The sequence below is a fragment of the Tupaia chinensis genome, unplaced genomic scaffold (genome assembly GCF_000334495.1).
Source record: "Tupaia chinensis unplaced genomic scaffold, TupChi_1.0 Scaffold000416_1, whole genome shotgun sequence".
NCBI classification, from domain to species: domain Eukaryota; kingdom Metazoa; phylum Chordata; class Mammalia; order Scandentia; family Tupaiidae; genus Tupaia; species Tupaia belangeri.
In genome coordinates this window covers 1,957,262-1,981,234 of record NW_006159921.1, presented here as the reverse complement: position 1 = coordinate 1,981,234, position 23,973 = coordinate 1,957,262, and the positions used below count along the sequence as shown (strand labels likewise).

Here is a 23,973-nt window from a genome sequence, read left to right as displayed (position 1 = left end):
GTTCGCCAGACAGACAGAGACAGACAGAGAGACAGAAAGCGAGAAATCACCCCCCAGGGAGGATGGCCATGCTGCAATCCCTTCTCCTCCATTCTCCTCTCAGTACCTTGGCCCCGCAAGCATACGGGCCCCCAGCATGAGTTTTAAGCCACCGGCCGCTAACCGCAGTTGACTACATGGGAGTCCAGCGACATAGCCATTACGCTAACTGCTGGTCCCAATACTTAATTACTTTTTTTCTGGTTGGGTAATTGTCTGTTGTATGGCTATTTCAAATTTTGTTTATTCATCAATTGAGGGATATTTGGGTCATTTGGGAGCAGTGCTGATGCTATGAACATTTACATATAAGTTTTGTGTGGATATGTTTCAACTCTTTTGGTACACTTAACATTTTTTAATGTCTGTTTACCTTTTTTTATTTTTATTTTTTGTTGTAGGGCTCTAGAGAAAGTGAGAAAGGGCCACCCCATAGGGGACAGGGGATGGCCCTGCTGCAATCCCTTCTCCATTCTCTTCTTTGGATATTGGGCACACATGCATATGCACCGGTGTGTTTTTCAAACTACCATGTCCAGAACTCAAACTGTGAAGTCAGCCATGTGGGATCCAGCTAGCTTAACCACCAGCCACTACCTGGACCTCAGTTTACCTTTCTAATTAGGAAAAAAAAAAAAAAAAAAAACTAAGTTGAGGTTGGTGAATTTTTTTTTTTCTGTAAAGAGCAAAGAATAAATATTGTAGGCTTCATGGACCATATAACATTTCGTATATAGTTATTACAACTACTGAATCCTGCCACTGTAGCATGAATGCAGCCATTGACAGTGTGTAAACAAATGAGCATGACTATATCCCAATCAAACTCGAAACCAGCGGTGAGTGGGACTTAGCCTATGGGCTATAGTGTGCCAGTCCCCCAGTCTAAATGATGCACTCACATGAGGCAATGTTCCAAAAGTTCAAAAAGTGCAAATTCTTCCTCCCACTCCTGTCCCCCAGCCACTGGATTCCTCTCCTTAGATGCAGTTAATGTTATGCTATTGTCTCCTTGCAGAGACTGTTAATAATGAACATTTTTTTTCCAAAGACAAAATCAGAAGTTTTATTGACTGAGAAAATAAAGGGAAGCAATGGTTGCATAGGTTTCAATTCCAGCCAACAGGACAGTGGCCATCAGGAAAATAATAAACTCACTAAGTATTTTGGACATGTTCAATTATAATATTCAGGTAGTAGGTTTTATTGGAAATGTGGATCCAGAGCTGATAAACTTTATATTTAGGAGTCATCCACAAACAGGTTTGGGAGGGCAAGAATATGGTGTGACTGTTGATGTGGCTGGATCCCATGTGGCCAACTGCGTGGTTCATGTTCCTAACCCAGCAGCTTGAAAATGTCAGTGCGTGCCCCAATATCCATGGCCATTCCCCCTGGGAGGGTGCACTCTCACTTTATCTGTCTGTCTCTGGCAAGCAAACCTGCACTATGGCAAATTAAAAAAAAAATTATTCGTTGAGGAACAAATAATACATTGATAAGGGCATAGAGAATAATTTTAAGGGGACTGAGGAGAAGCAGCAATATTTAGAAGATAACTGAAGAAAAATGCTCCCCCCACAACACACTGCCTCCCCCCACCCAGTGCACAGGCCCTCTGGCAAATAAAAAGAAAACATACAGAATAGTATTAAGGGAATTTGTTGTCTGAAATAAGATTACATGTATGTATACTCAATATACATATATATAATAGTATATATGCCCTTCTTTCTTTTTCTTTGAGACATGGTCTTGCTATGTTGCTGGGGTACCTTCTCACTTTCCTCAAACTAACAGTCCTTTGCCTCAACCTCCCCAGTCTTGGACTATAGACATGCACATCTGATCCTGGCTTCTGCACTTTGTATAGTCTCCTCTTTTTTGAAAGGCTTTACTGTCTAGTCTCAAGCCAAACCTCCTCCTTCACAGCCCCCCACCTCTACTCATCAAGTGTTAAAAGATATCTTCCTAAGTTTCGAATTGTTCTCTTCTCCAGTAGAGTTCCACTCTGCAATTCCATTGCTTCATAAATCTGGCATGTGAGATTTTAAGTGGTCTGCTGCAGTTTTCTCTTCTTCAGTCAGTGGTGCCAGCTCGCCTGCTGAATCAAGGTGATTGGTCTTCATTTCATATTCCAGTCTACTGAATGTAATCAAGATCAGAGTCAACTTTCTGGAACTTGATTTCGACCCACGAGATCTCAAACATTTTCTGGAACTGGAACGAGATCTTGACTGCAAGCTGGAAGAACTTCTTTTTTTTTTTTGGAGAGGTTTTTGCTATAGGGCGCGTGCGCTCGCCAGACAGACAGAGAGAGAGACATACCCCCCAGGGGGGATGGTCACGCCGCAATCCCTTCTCCATTCTCCTCTCGGGATCTTGGGCACGCACGCACACGCGCCCGGCGTGAGATTTAAGCCACCGGGTCCGAGACGCGAACCGCGGTCGACTACGTGGGAGTCCAGCGACATAGCCATTACGCTAACTGCTGGTTCCCGGAAGAACTTCTTGAACGGGACCTGGACCTAGACCTTGAACTTGAGGGGGAGGATGAGTGTGATGAAGATCGTGAATGTGAAGATCGAGACTTTGAGCGACTTCGTCTACTAGATTTCTTTTTATTACTATCTTCTTCGCTGGCATCAAGATTATACTTTGAGAGATCAGCACCATCTTCATCCTCATCCTCATCTAATTTATATTTAGAAAGATCTTCATCCTCATCCTCTTCTTCGCCCTCAGATTCTTTATCTTCAACTTCCTTTAATATACATGCAGGACCAACCGCCTTTCCTCTGTATTTTTTCTTTTGATGTCCAAACTCATCATATTCACCATCAGATTCCTCCCTTTCTATTGTACTCAACATTTTCTCTTTCATTAAAACCACCACCATATCCTGTTCGTTCTTCTAATTTAGCATACCTTGGAGTATTACACATGTTAAACCCTGATCTTCTAGGCCAATTCACATTACTGCAAGTTTTGCATTGCCAATCATTAACACTGGACAGGCCTCGACTCTTTTCGGCAAGTGTCTTTCCTATTTCAGTTACCCCTGCTTTCATCATCTTGGCCTCAGTTGTTTTCTCCCTACCACACCGATTACAGCTGGTTCTTGTAGTGAAGTTTACATTTCCACATTTCTTGTCAGGGCAAATCCAGTCCCCGTCACTGACTTGGAAATTCTTGGTCGACATCTTGGAAGCCACCACCACAGTCACCCACAGCTACATCTTCACAGGAGGAAGCCGATAATGAACATTTTTAGAAGTAGCTACATAAAATTCCAATTCTGTGAAGATAGTGCAATAGACATGAAGGATTAGAATATATAAAAATGTGCCCTGAAAGACAGAACACTGAGGAGTGCTGCCCTGGGTTAGCCACCCATTTGATTCCTCCATCAGAACAATCTTTTTTACTCCTGAGATTTGCCCAGTTGTTTTGGGGCCTTGCCTAGTGAGTGCTTGGTGACCCCTTTGAGTCAAAAACAAGCCTTGGTAATGAAGAGATGCCAGATTTTCTCAGATGGTTTGTGTTTCAGTCATAGTTCCACCAGAGAAATACAACCACTAGGATACCTATCTATGTACCTATCACCTATCTATCTATCTATCTATCTATCTATCTATCTATCTATCTATCTATCTACCTACCTATCTACCTACCTACCTACCTATCTATCTTGCCAGGAATTGGCTTATGCAGTTGCAAGGGCTGGCTAGGCAAGTCTGAAATCTGTAGGGCAGGCAGTGAGGAAGGGAAGCCTGAAAAATCTCAGACAGGAGGTGACATTAAAGTCCACAGATAGTCTGTCTTCAGGGAAACCTCAGCCTTTTCATCTGGATGAGCCTGGCCAATCCTTCTTCCCAGAATAATCTCTTTTATTTAAAATTAACTGACTGTAGATGTGAATTATGTTTACAAAATACCTTCCCAGAAATACCTAGATTAGGTTTCGAGTAGCTAGATACTAGAGTCTAGCCAAATTGACAGAAAACTCTGTCACAGTCCACATCTCATTAACTTGGCAGCCATGCTTATCTCCTTAAACCATACTAATCTTCACATAGAGGCAATGACAAAGTCATACTTCTGCCCATGACAGTTACCCTGTGCACAACCGAAAATACATTTTTTTTCCCCTCAGATTCAAAGTCCTAGGGTGATGTCCACTCTTCTTGACAATCTAGTCACTTCAGTAATGTGATGTGAAATTAGTTATTATTAATATGTTTTATGTTAGATGACAAGGGAATCAAAGAGAGAAGAAGGCAAAATACATACACAGTTGACTTTTGAACAAAAGAGTTTGAATTCTGTAGGTCCACTTATAGGTGGATATATTTCAATACATATATTGGAAAATATGGCACAGGGACCAGCAGTTAGCGTAATGGCTATGTCGCTGGACTCCCATGTAGTCAACCGCAGTTCAAGTCCTGGACCCGGCAGCTTAAACTCACGCTGGGTGCGTGTGTGTGCGTGCCCAAGATCCCAAGAGGAGAATGGAGGAGAAGGGATTGTGGCATGGCCATCCCCCCCGGGGGGTGATTTCTCACTTTCTCTCTGTCTCTCTCTGTCTTTCTGGTGAGCACACACGCCCTATAATAAAAACCTCTCAAAAAAAAAAAAAGAAAGAAAGAAAATATGGTACAGCACTATGTCAGTATTTTCCTTATGATTTTCTTAATATTTTTCTAGCTTACATTATAAGAAAAAGTGTGTAATACATAGAACATACAAAAGCTGTGTTGATCAATTATGTTATAGGCAAAACTTCTGGTCAATAGTAGTTATTAGTAGCTAAGTTTTTGGGGAGTCAAAAGTTGGACTTTTTTCAACTGTGCAAGGGTCATTGCCCCTAACCTTTGTGGTATTCAAGAGTAGATTATTATAAGGACCAGCAGTTAGCGTAATGGCTATGTCACTGGACTCCCATGTAGTCGACTGCGGTTCACGTCCTGGACCCAGTGGCTTAAACTCACGCCGGGCACATGTGCATGCATGCCCAAGATCCCGAGAGGAGAATGGAGGAGAAGGGATTGTGGTGTGGCCATCCTCCCTGGGGGGTGATTTCTCGCTTTCTGTCTCTGTCTCTCTCTGTCTGGCAGGCACACGCATCCTATAGCAAAAACCTCTCCAAAAAAAAAAACGATTATTATTTTCACATATTTTAATAGACATTCATAACAATAAAGGAGTAAGTACTCATAATAATTACAGTCCCCATTTATGCAACTGGCCACACAGTTGTAGCTGGTATTTATAATGACCTTCTTCCACTGCCGCTGCCATGTTTCCCTTGTCCTCTGTAATCACCTCAGAACTGGTTGTAGACCTTTGCCTGGAAGGGATACTTCCAAACCTTGATGCCTGAATGGTCTGGGCAATTAGAAGTCTTACCTCAATTGGGTTGTTATGGTTTTCCATTTGCTTTAGTCTAAGAGTCACAGTACTAGGAGATGCCCTAAAGGATCTCCTATATCTTAGACATGTTTTTCTTTTCTCCATTTTATGTTAGCAGCCCAATTTCCTGTTGGTATTCAGGAGAATCACCTCAGTCAGTAAAGTAACTCCATTGTTTGCCTTTGGATTCAGAGGCATGATGAACCCAAAATGGCTGGTGGCACACCTGACTTCCAGTTCAATGGAGTAAGTGTTGTCTCCTGGTAAAAACATTTCTCCATTTGTAATGAAGACCTCGAGGTCATCAGAAATTAGGTCACAGGGATGGGAAGCAAAAATTTTACTACTGGATCACGAGGAGTGGTGTCATTCCATTTTCATTCTCATTTCCTGGAACTATGAATCCTAGCTGTGGGAGAAACAGCACCAGTAGAGCATATATGGTCTCCTGAAGGTCTTTGCCCCAGTCCTGCAAGGCAGTGCCACCAAGCTCTGTCATTGGGTCTTCAAAAGTCCCTTCAACCTTTCTATCAAGCCAGCTGCTTCAGGGTGATAAGGAACATGGTGGGAAACCAGTACCTTCCATGAGCCTGGGTCCATTGCTGTATTTCACTTGCCATGAAGTGAGTTCGTTCATCAGTTATCAGTGCTGGGTGGAAAAATATGGTGGTGGATACAGCATTCTGAAAGTGCACAGATGGCGGTTTTGGCAGAATCACTATGTGGAGGGAAAGTAAATCCTGATCCAGACTAAGTGACTGTTCTCATATGAATGAAGTACTGCCCTTTCCATGACCAAAGTAGTTCAGTATAATCAACCTGCTACAAGCCACTGGCTGGTTACTCCAGGGCATGGTGCTGGGTCTCAGTGCTGGTCTCTGCTGCTGTTAGGACAGGCATTCAGCAGTGGCTGTGGCCAGGTCAGTCATGGTGAGTGAAGCCTGTGTTGCTGAACACATGCATAACCTCCATCCCTGCCACCATGGCTACTTTGTTCATGAGCGCACTGGGCAATGACAGGGGTGTCTGAGGAAAGGCTGACTGGTATCCACAGTCACCTGATTATTAAATTCCTCCTCTGCTCCTTTGGTGAGCATACATATAAGACACAAATATCTTCATATTCCCCCCATACCCACCACACTCAGGCCTATGCCCTGGAGCTCCTCGTCAACCAATTTTCCAATCATGTTCATTCCAAGTTCCTGACTGTCTAAGCCAAATCATTGATCTCAGCTCCAATATTGGCATAGACTTAATACCTATGGCCTTTCTTCCAAGAGAAATGAACAACCAGGTGCACTGCTTGGTTATTCTCATTGGGAGGATTTACCTTGACCACTGTCATTCAAGGACAGCCCAGGTAGTGCTGTAGCTGTCCACTTTTGGATGGTACCTGCAAATTATCTGTTTATAGAGCCATCTGTAAGCCACCTGACCTTAGGGAACTCCCCATGGGGACTTAGGTGCAGGCTGAAAGAGAGAAGATAATGTGGCAGGAACAGGAGCTATGGGCATTTGGGCCACTTTTTCATGTAACTTCCTTGTGTCTTCAGGGTTAGCTTGTGTCTGATTTCCTGTATACCATTTCCATTTTATAATGTAGTCTGCTCTACATGCCCAACTTTATGGCACAATGGGCAACTCAGGTTACATGGTAATTTGGTAGTCCATGGTTAAACATTTAGTCTCTACTAAGGCCTAGTGGCAAGCCAAAAACTGCTTGTCAAAAGAAGAGTAGTTATCTGTGGAGGATAAAATCCTAAAGGCTTGCACTGTGATTTACCTATAGGTGCTCGCCCAAGGCTCCAACAGCATCCCTATCTGTCACTGGCACTTTAAGCATCATTAAATCTACTAGATTATATGACTTACAGCAGCTTGCACAACAGCCTGGACCTATTTTGGTGCCTTTCCTGTCAGGACCTACTGAAAACCAGCAGCTTTTCAGACTACTTAAGAATGCATAACTCAGGGCCAGCAGGCGGCATGGTGGTTAAAGGCACTGGACTCCCACATGGCTGACTGCAGTTCAAGTCCTGGACCCGGTGATGTGCTTTCTCACTTTCTCACTTTCTCTCTCTCTCTCTCTCTGTCTTTCTCTGATCAAACTGGAAAATAATAATAATAATAAAGTTAAATAAAATATTTTAAAAAAAGAAAATGCATAACTCAGTAGTGCACTCAAATGGTGAATATATTGTCTTCAAAATCCAAAGAGGCCCATTAGGCATTATGCTCTTGCTTTGGTTATAGGAAGGGCCAGGTGAAACAATTTATTTCTATACCTTAGAAGAGAAGTCTTGGGGCCAGCAGATGGCATACCGGTTACATTGCTGGAGTTCCACCTGGCTGACTGTGGTTTGAGTCCTGGACCCAGTGGCTTGAAACTCATGTCAGGTACATGTGCATGCATACCAAGATCCTGGGAGGAAGAGACTGTGGTGTGGCCATCCTCCATGTGGGGTGATTTCTCACTTTTCTCATTTTCTCACTTTCCCTCTCACTGTCTCTGTCTCTCACTTTGGCAGCACAAGTGCCCTAAGACAAAAAACTCCACCAAAAAAAAAGAAAAAAGAAAGAAGGGAAGCCTTAACCCGCTCACAATACCGAAGTGGAAGGCTCCTTTCATATTTCCTGCTTTCTCAAATGCAAAGCTCTTACCAATATGTCAAAAATAGTTACTACTTCGGGACCAGCAGTTGGCGTAGTGGCTATGTCGCTGGACTTCCATGTAGTCAACTGCGGTTCAAGTCCTGTACCCAATGGCTCAAACTCACGCTGGACACGTGTGCATGTGTGCCCAAGATCTTGAGCAGAGAATGGAGCAGAAGGGATTGAGGCGTGGTCATCCCCTCTAGGGGGTGATTTCTCGCTTTCTGTCTCTCTGTCTCTCTCTCTCTCTTTCTAGCGAGCGCATGCACCCTATAGCAAAAACCTCTCAAAAAAAAAAAAAATAGTTGCTACTTCTTGTTCACTAGGTACAGTCAGCATAATACCATCAATGTAATAGACCACCCATATTATGGAAGATAATCTCTCCAGAAAATCAACTGATCGTAGATGTTAACTAGAAAATATTTTCACAGAAACATCTAGGTTAGTGTTTGATTGAATAACTGAGTGCTATAGTATAGCTAAGCTGACACAAATCTGACCATCACAGTTTGTAAACTGACTGAGGAAGTTATAACTTCTCATAGAGGAATTTAATCATGTTCAATGAGGCAAGTAGTTTTTTTTTTTTTAACCAGCTCTATTTAAAATGTACTATTTAGTAAGTGTATGAATATCATTAAAACTATCACTCCAAGGGCCAGCAGGTGGCATGGTGGTTAAGGTGCTGACCTCCCACATGGCTGACCAGAGTTCAAGTCTTGGACCTGGTGGCTTGCTTTCTCACTTTCCCTCTCTCTATCTCTCTCTGTCTCTGTCTCTCTCTGATGAGCACATGTACCCTAAAGCAAATTTTTAAAAATAACAACAACAAATAAAATTAAATAAGAAAACTAACTATTATCCCAATCAAGATGTCAAACATTTCCATCACACGCAAGTCTCTTTCCTGACCTTTTGTAATCCCTCCTTACTCTGCTTTACTTTCCTATCAGTTCCTGTTCCCAGACATCCACTCATCTACTTTTTGTCACTATTGAGTAGTTTGCATTTTCCATACTTTTTCTTTTTCAGTTTTGCATAAGGCATATGCACTTGCCAGAAAGAGACAGAGATAGAGACAGAGAGAGTGAAAGTGAGAAATCAGCCCTTTGGAGGGATGGCCATGCTGCAATCCCTTCTTCATTCTCCTCTCGGGATCTTGGGTATGCACACATACATGCCTGGTGTGATTTTCAAGTTGCTGGGCCCAGAACTCAAATAGTACAGTTGGCCATACAGGATCCAGCCCCTTGACCTCCATGCCACTGCTGGCCCAGTTTTCTAGACTTTTATGTAAATGGGCTTACACAGCACATACTTCTTTGGTTGGTTGTTTTTTTCACTCAGCTTAGTTACTTTGCAATTGATCCATGCTGTTTCTCTGTGTATCATAGTTTATTCCTTTTTACCACTGAGTAGTACTCCCTGTATGAATATACTAAAGTATATTTCTATTCATCTATTCCCCAGTTGAAGGATATTTGAGTTTCCATTGGTAATCATGAATGCAATTGATGCAAATGTTTACACACAGGTCATTGTGTTAATGTAGGTTTTATTTCACTTGGGTAAATAAAAGTGGAACTGCTGGATCTTATGGTAGAATGTTTAACTTTGTAAGAAACTGCCAAACTATTTTTCAAAATGATTACACCTTTTAACATTTCAACCAGCAATGTATGAGGCTTTCAGATGCTTCTCATTCTCACCAACACTTGCTATTATCAGTTTCTTTTTAAAATTTTAACTATTCACATATGTTTATAATGGTATCTCATTGTGGTTTAAATTACATTTCCTAGATGACTAATGGCTTTAAGCATCTTTTCATGTGCTATTTATCATTCATAATCTTTGGTTAAGAGCTTTTGCCCATTAGGGCTGAAACGGAGATGGAGTCTTTTATACGCTCCTAGCAAGAGTATAATTTGGAGGACACTCAGTAGTATGTATTAAAATTATAAATGCATATATCCTGTGACCCAGCAGTTTCACCTCCTGGGACCTGCCCTAGAGAAACACCTTCCTGTGTGCCCCAGTGGTCATGTATAAGGCTGGTTATTACAGAATGTATGTAGTAACAAACTTTTAGAAACATCATTAATGTCCGACAATTAAGGATGGCTAAATATGATCTATCCATATCATAGAATACTACGCAGCAAGTAAAAAGAACGACGTGGCACTACATGTACCATTATACAGAGAGCTCCAAGGTGTGTGCCAAGGGAAAAAGTTGCAGAGCAAATAGAGACAGAATTATCCTTATGTTAAAGTGTTCATAACACACATACATACACAAAAATAAAAATGCTATTTTCAGGACCAGCAGATGGCATAATGGTTATGTCACTGGACTCCCACATAGCGGACCACAGTTCAAGTCCTGGACCTGGTGACTTAAAACTCATGCTGGGCATGTGTGTCTGTGCCCAAGATCCCAAGAGGAGAATGGAGGAGAAGAGATTGCAGTGTAGCCATTCCCCTTGGGGGATGATATTTTGCTTTCTGTCTCTCTGTCTCTCCAGTGAGCACGGGCTTCCTATAGCAAAAAATCTCTCTCTCTCTCAAAAATATTTTCTATAGGCACTGTGGAGGTAGCCTCTATGATGACCTCCAATGAACCTCTCTTCCCACTTTTCAAGCCTTTGTATAGTTTCCTTTCAGGTTGACTTAGGACTGACCCCAGTAACCAAAAGAATATTGCAGAACTGATGGTGTGTGACTTCCAAGGTGAAGTCTCAAAAGACACTTTGGTTCCTGCTGTGCTTTCTTGAACTAATTATCCTGGTGGAGGCCAGCTACCCCATTGTGAGTTGACTCAAGAAACCCTATGGAAATGCCCAGAGAGGGATAGACTTGTCAGATAATACAGGACACTTTGTTAAATTTGCACTCCAGCAGGGCTGAATTGAGAAGGTTTATGTGTGACTAGTGTGCTGGGTGTTAGCTTTTCAACAATTTGAGTACTTGACATGTAAATATTTTCTCAAAAATATTTAAAACCATACTGTTTCTGTTGTTATAGAGTCATTAAAAAATTACACAAAATTTTAAAAATATTTTTAACATTATCTTTAAAATTTGGTATTTTTAAATTTTGAAAGTTGTTTATTAACTGTTAAGAACTGTGGCGTATGAGTTAAAATTTTTTGATATGTAAAGTAAATATTTGTGGAAAAATGTAAAAATAAATATGAAAGTTTTGCACTCCAGATAAATGATAATGAATACTTCTTTAGTATAAATATGTCACATTTAATATTTGAAATATACTAAATAATTTTTGTTGCTTATCTGAAATGCAAAGTTTATTGAACATTCCATGTTTTTATTTGCTAAATATGGCAACCTTATATGGAAAAGAATTGAGTCCTGCCAATAGCCAGTACCGACTCTTTTTTTTTTTTTCCTGTTTTAAAGTATTTATTTTTACACCTATTATACCACACCAACATATAACTCCCTAATAAGATAAAGCACACAGAAAAGTTTACCTTATTAGAAACAAGATACACTATCATTTATAATCTTCAAACATTATTGCACTTGGAACTTTCGTAATCTGACAAAGCATCCATGAAACAATCTGCAGACTAGCTTAACAGACAAATAACACTTTTAAGCAGACATGACTGTCCTAAATTGTTTATTAGGTATGAAGTTTACAAACATTTCTTAGATTAGCGGTAACGGTGGAGCTGGAGAGTATTGCGCCTTCTCCAAGCTGCACAGCGAGAGCCAATAGTGTGATGGAACTTGTGGCCCTTTCCAAGGCCTCGGCTCTTGCGGCCTGCGGATGTCAGCCCACGCATCTCCCTGTGCTTGTGGACTGGCTTGGTAATCCACTGGGTGTCAAGGTTTCTTCTGATAGCTTTATGGAATGGATCAATGAGGATAACCTCGAAGAATTTGTATGTGAAATCTTCACCCACCCAGTAAGAATTCAGGACTCTGAGAGCCTTCGCCTTGTAGCCCAGTCTGCGCGCTTTATCCGGCCGGGTGGGGCGGGGCGCCCGGTGCAGCGCCGAGAGCTGGCTGTACTGCCAGCAGCGGACCCGCAGGAGAAAGCGCATCACGTCGGACTGCTTCTTCCGCCACAGCTCCTGGATGTACTTGTACGCGCCCATCTTGGCTTACCTGATGGCTGCCGCCAGACGGAAAGGAAAGAGCCTTTCTCCCTCAATTCCTTTTGGGCTCCTAGCCAGTACCGACTCTCCATGCATGTGAGTGAGACATTTAGGAAACCCCAGTCAAACCATCAGATGACTGCCACTCCTGCCAACATCTTGACTGCAATCTCGTGAGAAAGCCTGATCAGAACCCCTGAACTAAACCAGGATTCCTAACCCCCAGAGTCTGTGAAGTAGTAACTATTGTCATTGTTTTAAGCCATTAAGCTTTGAAGCAATTTGTTTTGCATCACTAACACAGGTACATAAACATTTAACTAAGGTGCTCTTTGACTTACAGTGTTTCCCCAGTAAATCCATCCTAAGTTGAAAATATCATAAGTCAAAAATGCACTCGGAGCTGCCCCATAACCTTGTGGTTAAGGGAGCCAATCCCACATGGCCACCATGGTTCAAAACTTGGCCCCTGTGGCTTGATAAACACACTGGGTGCATGTGCATGCTCCAAATCCTGACAGTATGGAGAGATGGAGGAGAAGGAATTATGGTGTGACCATGGCACATTGAGGGATAGTTTCTCCCTTTCCCTTTCTTTCGGTGTCCCTTTCTGGAGAGTGCTTGCACCCTCTGGCAATTAAAAAAAAAACTAAGTTTAATACACCTAACCTACTGAACAGTTTAGCCTGGCCTACTTTAAATGTGCTCAAAACACCTATGTTATCCTAAAGTTGGAAAAAATCATTTAATGTAAACCCTATTTTATAATAAGGTGTTGAATATCTCATGTAGCTTATCGAAGTGGAAAACAGGGTCACTGTAGAGTCTCATTTTCCCTAAAGATCAGGGGCCTGGGAGCCCTGGCCTGCTGTCACTGTCCAGCATCGCAAGAAAGCATTACGCTGCATATCACTAGCCAGAGAAAAGATCAAAATTTAAAACTAGAAATAATGTTTCTGCCAAATGTGAATCACTTTTGCAAAGATGAAAAATCATAACCTGAAACATAGCCAGACTGGGACTATCTGTACATGCAAAAGAAAGGTTTGGATAAACTTTAGTTCTCTGAGAAGGGATTGACTTGGGAGGTGGAGTTTAAGGAGCTTTAATCCTATTTATGTCTTTTCCTTTTTAAATTGGAGAACATAATCTTTTATTATTATTATTATTATTATTATTATTATTATTATTATTTTAAGAGAGATTTTTGCTATAGGGTGTGCGCACTCACCGAGGGACAGAGACAGAAAGTGAGAAATCACCCCCCGGGAGGATGGCCACACTGCAATCCCTTCTCCTCCATTCTCCTCTTGGGATCTTGGGCATGCACACACATTCACCTGGCATGAGTTTTAAGCTGCTGGGTGCAGGACTCTAATGAAGATTGGGAGTCCAGCGATGTAACCATTATGCCATCTGCTGGTCCCATAGGAGAACATAATCATAAGGATGGAAAAATAGATGCTGTGCAAACATTAAGAGAAAACTCATTACTGGATGTATGAATGAACAAAAGTGGTATTCCAAACATGGATTATTGCTCGGCATGGAAAAGAATGGAGTACTGATGCATGGTTACAACGTGAATATGGAAATATGCTGAGTGAAATAGATAAGGAAAACATAAAAGGCCAAACAAAACTTCTGAGGTAATAAATGTTTGTTTTTTAAGTTCGTACATGTGCTCGCTGGAGAGAAACAGGGATAGAGAGTCGGAGAGAAACAGGGATAGAGATTCAGAGAGAAAGTGAAAAATCACCCCCCCAGGAGGGATGGCCACATCACAATCCCTTCTCCTCTTGGGATTTTGGACATGACACGCATGCTCCCAGAATGTTTTTCAAGCCACCTAGTCCGAGACTCAAAAAGAAGAGTCAGCCAAGGGGTCTAGCTGCCTTAACCTCCATACCACCTGCTGACCCAATGTTTTTTTGTTTGTTTTTGAGAGATTTTTGCTATAGGGCACATGTACTAAACAGAGAGACAGAGAGACAGAAAGCAAGAAATCATCCCCTGGGAGGATGACCACGCTGCAATCCCTTTTCCTCTATCTTTCTCTTGGAATTTTGGAGATACACACACGCGCCAGTGATGTGCTTCAAGCTGCCAGGACTCAAACCATATCGACCACGTGTGAGTTCAGCACCTTAACTACCATGCCACCTGCTAGCCCCCAATGTTTGTTGTTTTAAGTTACTAAATTTGGGATAGTTTGTTCCATAACAATAGATACAAAAGTTGTCTAGCATGTAGGAGGATATCATGATAAATGCTGGCTAATATAAGTAGGAAAAGATGTGCTCCAGTTCCAGAGATTGCCTGTTGTGGGAGATCAGGGATGAGGAGAAGGGAGGTGAGGGAGGGTATCAGCACTTGCTCCAGCTGGACAGGGCCCCCTAGATCGCCCTCTGCCTGGCCTGAAGGAAGAGGATACAAACACACAACCTCCCTCATCCTTTCATCTGCATCATCTCCCTTAGGGTGCTATCACTTTGTCTGTTGTATAGAGTTATATATAACTATTTATGTATAACTCTCTCTCTCTCTCTCTCTCTCTATATATATATATATATATATTAGTTATGCAAGATGTAACTAGTATACAACTAATATTATTTGCATAACTAATATATACTAATTATATACACGCTTTTTTTAAAAAAATTAACTCTATTTAAATTTGACGGAGTGAGCAAGAGAGGGGGAAAGTGAAAAGGTAAGCTGCCGGGTTCGAGGACTTGAACCACAGTTGACCATTTGTAAATCCAGCGCCCTTAACCACCACGCCACCTGCTGGTCCCAATAAACACTTTTTAATACTTACATACCTGGAGAGCAAACTTTGTCTTGTTTATGTCTGTGTATCTAACAGTGCCCTGCACACAGAGGGACTTAACATATATCTATGGAAAAGGACAAATGAATAGTAACATGGAACATAGCTTTTAAACTAAACTAAAAACAAACAAACAAAAAACAACCAACCAAACAAACGCCTTACATACATTCCAAAAATGGGGTCAGGGAGAAAGCTGCATGTCCAAGAATGGCTGTTGCAATGTTGCTTTTAATGATCAAGAGGGGACACTTGGAAACAACTGGTCATTATAAGGAGAGCCGGTGAGGAAGTAGTCTTGCATCCATTCTCTAGAAGGTTATGCAGCTCTTCAAAATGAAGGAGTTGAGGCTCTCTATTCATTGACCTGAAAGGTTAAGATGATGCTAAATAACCAAGAGGCAGAGGCATGTGTTTGGCATGATTCTACGTCGTGAAACAAACAATAACCGAAGCACCCTCTACAGATGGTACATGTGTTTGTACACTGCGTTTTGAATATAGAGACCTATGTTTAAAGTGCTAATTTGGAAGGATGGGAGAGTAAAGACTTTTTCTCTGTGTATGATTGTCTCATTGAATGCACTGAACATAAATTACTTTGTGAGTTTTGAAGAGTTTACTGAAATGTAGGAAACCAATGGTAAGATCTTGTGCCTACCTGGTGCCACCCCTGGTTGCCTGGGTGTGGATCCTGAGGGTCCACCCATGAGGGGGAAGTGGCCCACTTCATTCTCAGCTTTGAGGTCCACAATCCTTTTGCTTTCCTGATTAAACTGGACGAGAGTTGCTCATCTTCTTCGGGCAACCCCTCTCTTAGCCTCAAAGCAAACAGCCCTTCCCCCCTGCTGCCAGGGCGTATGGTATGAGAGAAGGGATCACCTTTCTCCTGCCCTGTTACTGGCCTGGGAGTGACGCCTTCCTGTTCTCTAGACAGAGGGCTCCCATCCATCCAGAGGAGAATGTGTCTGTGGCTACTGCCCTCTTCTGGAGGGAAAGCAGTGTGATCTGTGTGTATTTAATCCGACTGTGTGTACAATCTTTAAAGAAAAAATTCCCAGGGACTTCTAGTATTGACACAGTCATCTTGTTACTATGTTATTTAACTACGTATAAGCATAAGATCAGTTGTACATGTACGCATATAGCTCTTATGACCATGAAACTAAATTTACAAGTGAAATACAAGCAGAATTGCAGAGACTAAAATTCAAATGATGCTAATGTAATCCCTCCCCTTCTATATCTATGTTAGGCTTCCTCCCAGGGATACTGTTGCCAGCTACAGTGCAGGCGTTCTCCTCCACAGGCTGCTGTGCAGGGGGCCAGATGGCCTACTCACTCCTCCCCGGTTTTCCTTTGATTTGAACCCTGCAAATCTTCCCTTTTAACCATGCATCTGGGGTCATGCAGTGTGAGTGCATTGCAGAGGTATCAGGTCTATCTCTGGTGTCTTTTCCCTCTTCTTAGCTGAATAATTAAAGAAGCCACAGCTACACAAACAAAGGCACTAAACTCAGGAGGTAGCTCTTAGCTTTAGAGGTGGCCACCCAGCGTCCATTCAAAAAGTTGTCCAATGAAAACACAACATAAAAAATTATGTGAATCACCGAACTAATTTAGTGTTGCAGTGTTTAACACAAGAACACATGAGTTGAAAATAACTTGGTCCGGGGCCACCAGATGGTAGGGTGGTGAAGGAGCTGAATCCCACGTGGCCAACCATGGTTTGAGTACCCCTGGACCTGCTGACTTGAAAATCACCCCATGCACATGTGCCTATGCACCAAAAATTCCAGGGGGAGAGTGGAGATGGGATTGCAGCATGGCCATCCACTCTGGGGAAGTGGTTTCTCATTTTCCCTCTCTGTCGCTCTGTGAGTGCACACGCCCTATAACAAAAATCTAAATAAAAAAAAATAGAAAAGAACCTGGCATAGGGAAGAGCTGCAAATGCAGATGCTAGACTTTCTACTTCTTCTTTTTTTAAAGAATTATTTTATTCAATTTTATTTATTTTAATTTGACCAGAGAGGGACAGAGTGAGAGAGAGAGGGAAAATGAAAGCAAGACGCCAGGTCTGGGACTTGAACTGTGGTCAGCCATTTGGGGGTCCAGCACCCTTAACCACCACATCACCTGCTGGCCCCAGGGGCTCTCACCTTCCTCACCTGCCCTCTGTGGTCATGAGGAGCAAAGCAGGTGCAAGCTGCAGGACAAATGACTGAGAGCAGTAGAAGTTGAGTCTAGTATTCTTTTTTTTTTAAATAATTATTTTATTTAACTTTATTTATTTATTGTAATTTCACTCTTCCAAGGGACAGAGAGAGAGAGAGAGAGAGAGAGAGAGAGAAGGCAAACCGCCAGGTCCAGGACTTAAACCATGGTCAGCCATCTGGGAGTCCAGCACCCTTAACCACCACACCACCTGCTGGCCCTGAGTCTAGTATTCTTAGAAGGCAAGGTACAATGTGCTTTGAAGTCACATTGTGATTTGGCCGGGTCCCTATGGCAGCCTCAGTTTTGTCATCTGTAAAATGGGGATGAAAATGACCCCAGCCAGCAGCTAGTGTGGTGGTTAAAGCACTTTTCTCACATGGCTGACTGCAGTTTGAGTCATAGAGTTGGTGGTTTGAAACTCATGCCAGGCACATGTGCCCAAAATTCCAAAAGGGGAGTCGAGGAGAAGGGATTGTGCATGGCCAACCCCCTGGGGGAGGGGCAATTTCTCACTTTCTGTCTCTCTGTCTCTCTCCAGTGAGTGCACATGCCCTATGGCACACACATACACATAAAGACTCCCTCAAGGAGTAAGTGATGATTCAGCCAAAAGCACATTGCTAATTTAGCAAATGTTTGAAGAGCACCCGCCTTGTGCCAGGCATGTGATCTTTTCTCGCCGTCTCTCTCCTCATTTTAACTCTAGGAATTACAGTGTCTGGACCAAAGGCTGTGTTTTCTTCTGCCACTCTGGCTTAGCCTTTAGGTCTCTGCAGCTACAAGTCAATCCATCGGTCGTCACAAACTTATTGATCAGCAACCAAGTACCTGTGCTAGGAAGGCTACAAGGAAGTGGAAAAATCGACATTTACCATCTTTTTTTTTTTTTTAAGAGGTTTTTGCTATAGGGCACGTGCATTCGCCAGACAGACAGAGACAGACAGAGAGACAGAAAGCGAGAAATCACCCCCTGGGGGGATGGCCACGCCACAATCCCTTCTCCTCCATTTTCCTCTCTGAATCCTGGGCAAGCACGCACACGTGCCCGGCATGAGTTTCAAGCCACCGGGTTCGGGACATGAACCGCTGTCTTCTACATGGGAGCCCAGCGACATAGCCATTCCGCTAACCGCTGGTCCTGACATTTACCATCTTTGTACTTTGATCCCCTGCTTTTAAAATGACTGTAAAAAAAATAAATAAAAAGATGATGGTAATTTACTTATTTTTTTAAATGGACAAATAAAAATTGTGTGTATTTATGACATGTGATGTGATATTTTGACACAAGTACACATGGTAGCAAGGAGCACTGGGGTTTGTAGGAAGGGCTATGGCAGCTAGCACGGTGCCTGGCACTTTCCCATAGGAGTATCTTCGCCGCAAGGTCCCAGTTCCATTTTAATTTCATGTTATTTTTGGTTAGTTGTGACTACAGTGCAAGGTTCTGTAAAGGAAGGGCCTTTCCATAATGCCCTTTTTACTTATTGTGGGCCTAGCACACATTTAGGGCGCAGTAGGTGCTCAACCCTCATGTTTTTTGAATGAGTGAAGTTGAACGCGCACAGGGGAGCAGCACCATCTTCTGGCTGAAGAGGGTAGTGCTACCCTGGAGACGGGCTGGCGAAGCAGCTCCCCAAGAAGCGCTCGCGCTCTCTCGCTCACGCTCTCTCGCTCGCTCTTCTCTCTCTCACCAGCACATGTGCATTCAAACTACGGTCAATGCGCTCTGCGTTTCCAATTTCGCCGTCCCCGCCCTCAGGGTTTTCGCCTGAGAATCGCTGGGGCACTCTGGCCTCTGGAGTGAGGGTGGTTTTGGGAAAATCTGATCGGAACCACACCCTCCCCACAACCCCCACATTGCCAAGGGTGAGTCAGGCTCAGAAAGGTGAAGACTGATTCCTGGTGACCGTGCAAGGTAGTGGCAGGGCCAGGATGGAACCAGCACTTCTGAGTCTTCATTCACTCTTCAGGACCCCGGAAGTGAACTTTCCAAATGAACGCTGAAATTTCTGTCTTTAAAAAACCATACTCTCTTTGTAATGGATGTGCAATTCAGGAAAAGTTTTTTGGTTGCTGATGGTTACAGGCAGGGAGCAAGGGTGGGGAGTTGGAGGAAATACCACTTATGGAACGCTCGCCACAGCTGCCCTGTAGCCTGAGGTTCAGGGAGCCAAACCTCACGTGCCCCACCCAGAGGGCCCGAGAAACACTGCCAGCTCGTGTGCCTGCATGCCCAGAATCTCGGCAGGATGGAAAAACAGAGACGAGGTCGCAGCATGGCTAGACCCCATTGTGGGGTGCTTTCTCCCTTCCACTCTCTCTGGCAATTGAGTGGGGAGAAAGGAAGAAAGGAAGAGAATAAAGAAAGAAGGAAAAGAAACGAAGAAAGAGAGAAAAAGAACACGTGGCAGGCATTTTGTATTATCTTAAGCTTTATCATCTGTTCTATGGAGACAACAATAGCAGCTCTTTGAAAAGGTTTTGTAAATAAAGTAATATAAATGCAGAAATATGTGTAAAATATCTCTGTATAGTATATGGAATATAGAAAGTATTCCATAAAGTTCAGTTTTTGTGCCAGTTAAGTTTTAGGGATGTAGTTTTAAATATTTGAAAACTGCCCGATCCTTTCAGTCTTGCTTCTATTAGCCAGGTCCAGAGGAGTGTTCCATCTAGGGCTGATTATTCCACACCGCCAAAGCCTGACTTTCCTGACCGTTCTACTCAACACCCCGTGAACAATGAATTTTTCCAGTCCGCTGGTGGCAACAGGCACTATTTCTGGCTCTGTGTGGGTGTGGGGCACTGTTATCACATCTCTTCAGAAGGTTTTGGTTTCCCCCAGCCTCAGGCTTCCTCACCTGCATGTGCTGATCAATATTCTGCTGAGCGCCCGAGGAGCTCTCTCACTGCAGCTCTTGCAGCACTGTCCTGAGAGCTGGCACCACCTTGGTCTCCTGGGACCTCAGTTATGTCTCCGCCATCTGGCTTCCCCCTCTGCACCACAGCCTGGAAGCTTTTGCTAGGTCCTAAGCTGGGGCAGTCGTAGGGCTCTTGTGGTTTTTCTGTCCCACGGTGATCACCATCTTTTGTAACCCACCCAGTGTCCAGATTCTTGCCTGGTTATTTTGATTATTTCAGATAGAAAGATAAGTCTGGTTCCTATTACTTCATCTCGAGTAGAAACCCAAGTCCACTGTTTAGATTTTGCAGTTTAACAAACCACATAAAGTGTAATGGTTTTAACACAACTGTGTGTTTGCCCAAACTGGGTGGTTCTCCCAGTCCTGGCTGGGCCAGCTCATGGGTCTGCAGTTAGTCGTGGCTCCACCAGGTGGCTCTGCTGCCCTGGCTGTTGACTGGGGGCAACTGGACCCTGTGTCTCATCATCCAGCAAGTTAGCCTGGGCTTGCTCACAGGGCAGCTGGGTTCCCAGGGCACGGGTGCACGAGGCCCCATGCTGAGCACCCTTCAAGTCTATCCTGCATCACTTTGCTATTGTCGCTTTGATCACAAGTCACCACTCAGAGTCAAAGGGTTGAGAAATAAACTCCTCTTCTTTGTTCTTCATTGTTTTTAGTTCTTGAGTTTCCTCTTCTTTTCTCCAGTTCTTTTGTCTTTCCTTTTTTTCTTCTCCTTCTTCTATTTGCTAGAAGGTGTGCTTGCTCGCTGGACAGAGAGAGACAAAGAAGGAAAGTGAGAAAGTACCGTCCCCCATGGGGAATGCAATCTCTACCTTCTCTTCCTTTCAGGATTTTGGGCACACACATACCCCTGGAGTATTTTTCAAGAAGCTGGTTCTGGGACCTGAACCGTGCAGTCAATCACGTGGGATCCAGCTGCCTTAACCGTCATGCCACCAGATGGCCCTAGTCTCTACTTTCTGTCATGAGTTGGTACAGGGTCACATTGCAAGGGCTTTGATAGAGGAGGACTTGAAGTTTAGCCATTTTTGTGACATTTATTATGGCTATTATTTCTTTTTAAAAAATTTGTTCATTTACTTTTTTTTATGCCTGAGGGCGTGTATGCATCATGAAGAGAGAGAGAAAGAGAGAGAAGAGAACCCCCAGCCAGACCTGGTCATACCACAATGCTTTTTCTCCAGTTCTCCATCCTGTCAGGATTGTGGACATGCATGTATGCTTGGCATGTTCTTCAAGTCACCAGAGCCGAGACTCAGACCCCAGTTGGTCACATGGGATCAGGCATAGTGTTTAGCCACTGCACTGTGGGGCTAGCCCTCATTTATTTATTTATTGAGAGAGACAGAGGCAGAGGGCAAGAGAGGAAGAGGAGCATTCTCAATATTCTTACGTAACAATCCTCCCCAGCCTGCTCAGCCAGCCAGGACAAAGAACATCGCCTGTGCCCAGCAGACAGGTTGACCCAGGAACCCAACTCTGAGTTTCTATGTGGCCTCCACCACTCCAGAGCATTGCACTACCACTGCACCAACTTATCTGAACCCATAATTGCCTTTTAATCCTCATGATGAGCCGGGGAAGGGGGCAAATCTAATCATCTACAATTTATAGATGAAAAAACAGATGCTCAGAGAGATTAAAAGACTTGCATGAGATCTCACAGCAAATAGGAGGCAGAATTGGGATTTGAACCAAGGTCTGCTTGATTCTTTTTTTGAGAGAGAGATTTATTTTTTGCTACAGGGAGTGTGTGCTTGCCAGAGAGACAGAGAGAGACAGAAAGTAAGAAGACAGTCCCCAGGGGAGATGGCCACATCCCAGTCCCTTCTCCTCCATTCTCCTCTTGGGGATTTTGGGCACACACACACACACACATGTGCTCAGCATGAGTTTTAAGTCACTGGGACTGATCTGTGAACTGCAGTCGACTTATGGGAGTCCAGGGACATAACCATTACACTATCTGCTCTGCCTGACTCTGAGCACTTGCCCTAGTCACCGTTTCATGTGCTGGGTGGTGGTGATATGTGTGTGTGAGATTCTGATTAGGTATACCTGTACTCATCTCCCACCCTGATCCCAGCTGCAAGGTGCTCCCTGAGCTGCCCTCCTGACCACCTCACCCTGCTGCTCCCTCAGATAGAAGGTCCTGCCCCGAGGCCTGTCCTGTCAGGTTCTGTGGGGCCCATGGACACTCTGAGGGAAGCGTCTGGGTGTCAGGGTCTGTGTGTAGGGGAGCGTGTAGGTGCTGAGGATCTCTGTCCTCAGCCAGCTTGTTCCTCAGTTGGTATGCCAATCCCTTCCTCTGTACTGCTCCATTACCCCTGCCTGGGCTGTTCTGAATGTCCCCTGCCCCTAGGGCCTCCCTGTTCCCCTCCCTCTCTCAGGTCAAAGCCAGATGGGCCCTGAAGGGTCCACATTTGATTTCATCACTCTCCCATCATCAGTCACTCAATGGTTTCTGATTGTTTTTCCCCCCTAGAGTGTGTGAGAGAGAAAGTTAGAAAGCAAGCTGCCAAGTCCGCGGCTTGAATCGCGGTCAGCCATGTGGGAGCCAACACCCTTAATCACCATGCCGCCTGCTGCCCCCGCCCCCAGGGGTCCAGGACGCAAACCGTGTCGACTACGTGGGAGTCCGGAGATATAACCATTACGCCATCTGCTGGTCCCAGCACAAGGATAATCTTTAACGGTAGAAACTTCAGGTATTAGAAATGGTTAAGTGAGAAAGTACTGTCTGGGGACACAGGTATACTCATTTACTACCATAAATTTTTTTAAAATGAATTATTTTATTTAACTTTATTTATTATTATTATCATTATTATTTTCCAGTTTGATCAGAGAGAGACAGAGAGAGAGAGAGGAAGTGAGAAAGCAAGCCACCAGGTCTGAGACTTGAACCGTGGTCGGCTATGTGGGAGTCCAGCGCCTTTAACCACCATGCCACTTGCCGGCCCCATCTACCATACATTTTTCATTTATTAATTCATTTAACAAAAATGTATTGAGTAATGCTTGTTGGAGAGAGTTTTCTAAGCCTGATTTGTTGAAAAAACATTGATTCAAGATGAGGGCTGGGAGTTTGTTTGGGAACCCACGGCTGAATGTTACTGTCCGTGGTCCTGAATCGTCACCATTGTGCTTTAGGAAGTGACTTTCTTCTAACCCAGGGACGTCGATGACTCATGTCCAATATCTTTAAGGGATCCTGAACTAGGCAAGGAAGAAGGTGGTGGAAAATAGAAGAGGATGAGAGAGAGAGAGAGAGAAAGAGAGAGAGAGAAGAAAGAAAAAGAGAGAGAGAGAATACACAGAGGTTGTAATGAAGGCACAGTGCCAACAGAATGCCAGAGGATTTATCTGAACAGAGGATTTTTTGGTTTTAAAACGTACAATTCTGGGGCCAGCAAGTGGCGTAGTGGTTAAGGAATTGGATTCCCACATGGTCAACTGCTGTTCGCGTTCCAGACCCTGAGGCTTAAAACTCATGCTGGGTGTATGTGTGTGTGTGTGTGTGTGTGTGTGTGTGTGTGTGTGTGTGTGTGCATGCGAGCCCAGAATCTCAAGAGGAGAATGGAGGAGAAGGGATTGTGTCATGGCCATTCCCCCAGGGAGTGATTTCTCACTTTCTCTCTCTTGTCTCTCTGGCAAGAGCATGCACCCTCTAGCAAAAATCTCTCCAGAAAAGAAATATACAGTTCTACCATAAAATAATCCATTGCTAGACCTAGATCATGACCAA

At 43.6% G+C, this 23,973-nt stretch overlaps 1 protein-coding gene and 1 pseudogene across 1 annotated transcript in view; both read right to left on the bottom strand.

Annotated features, from left to right (window-relative positions):
- Nucleotides 1-1,440: 1,440 nt before the first annotated feature.
- SKA2 (spindle and kinetochore associated complex subunit 2) overlaps nucleotides 1,441-23,973 on the bottom strand; it is a 1,094,818-nt gene continuing 1,072,285 nt past the window's right edge. The window contains exon 4 of the mRNA XM_027774248.1: nucleotides 1,441-2,135. Coding sequence (XP_027630049.1) covers nucleotides 2,067-2,135 — 69 coding nt within the window. The 3' untranslated portion in view covers nucleotides 1,441-2,066. The remainder of the gene's footprint in view (nucleotides 2,136-23,973) is intronic.
- LOC102502705 (zinc finger Ran-binding domain-containing protein 2 pseudogene) lies at nucleotides 2,519-3,331 on the bottom strand (annotated as a pseudogene).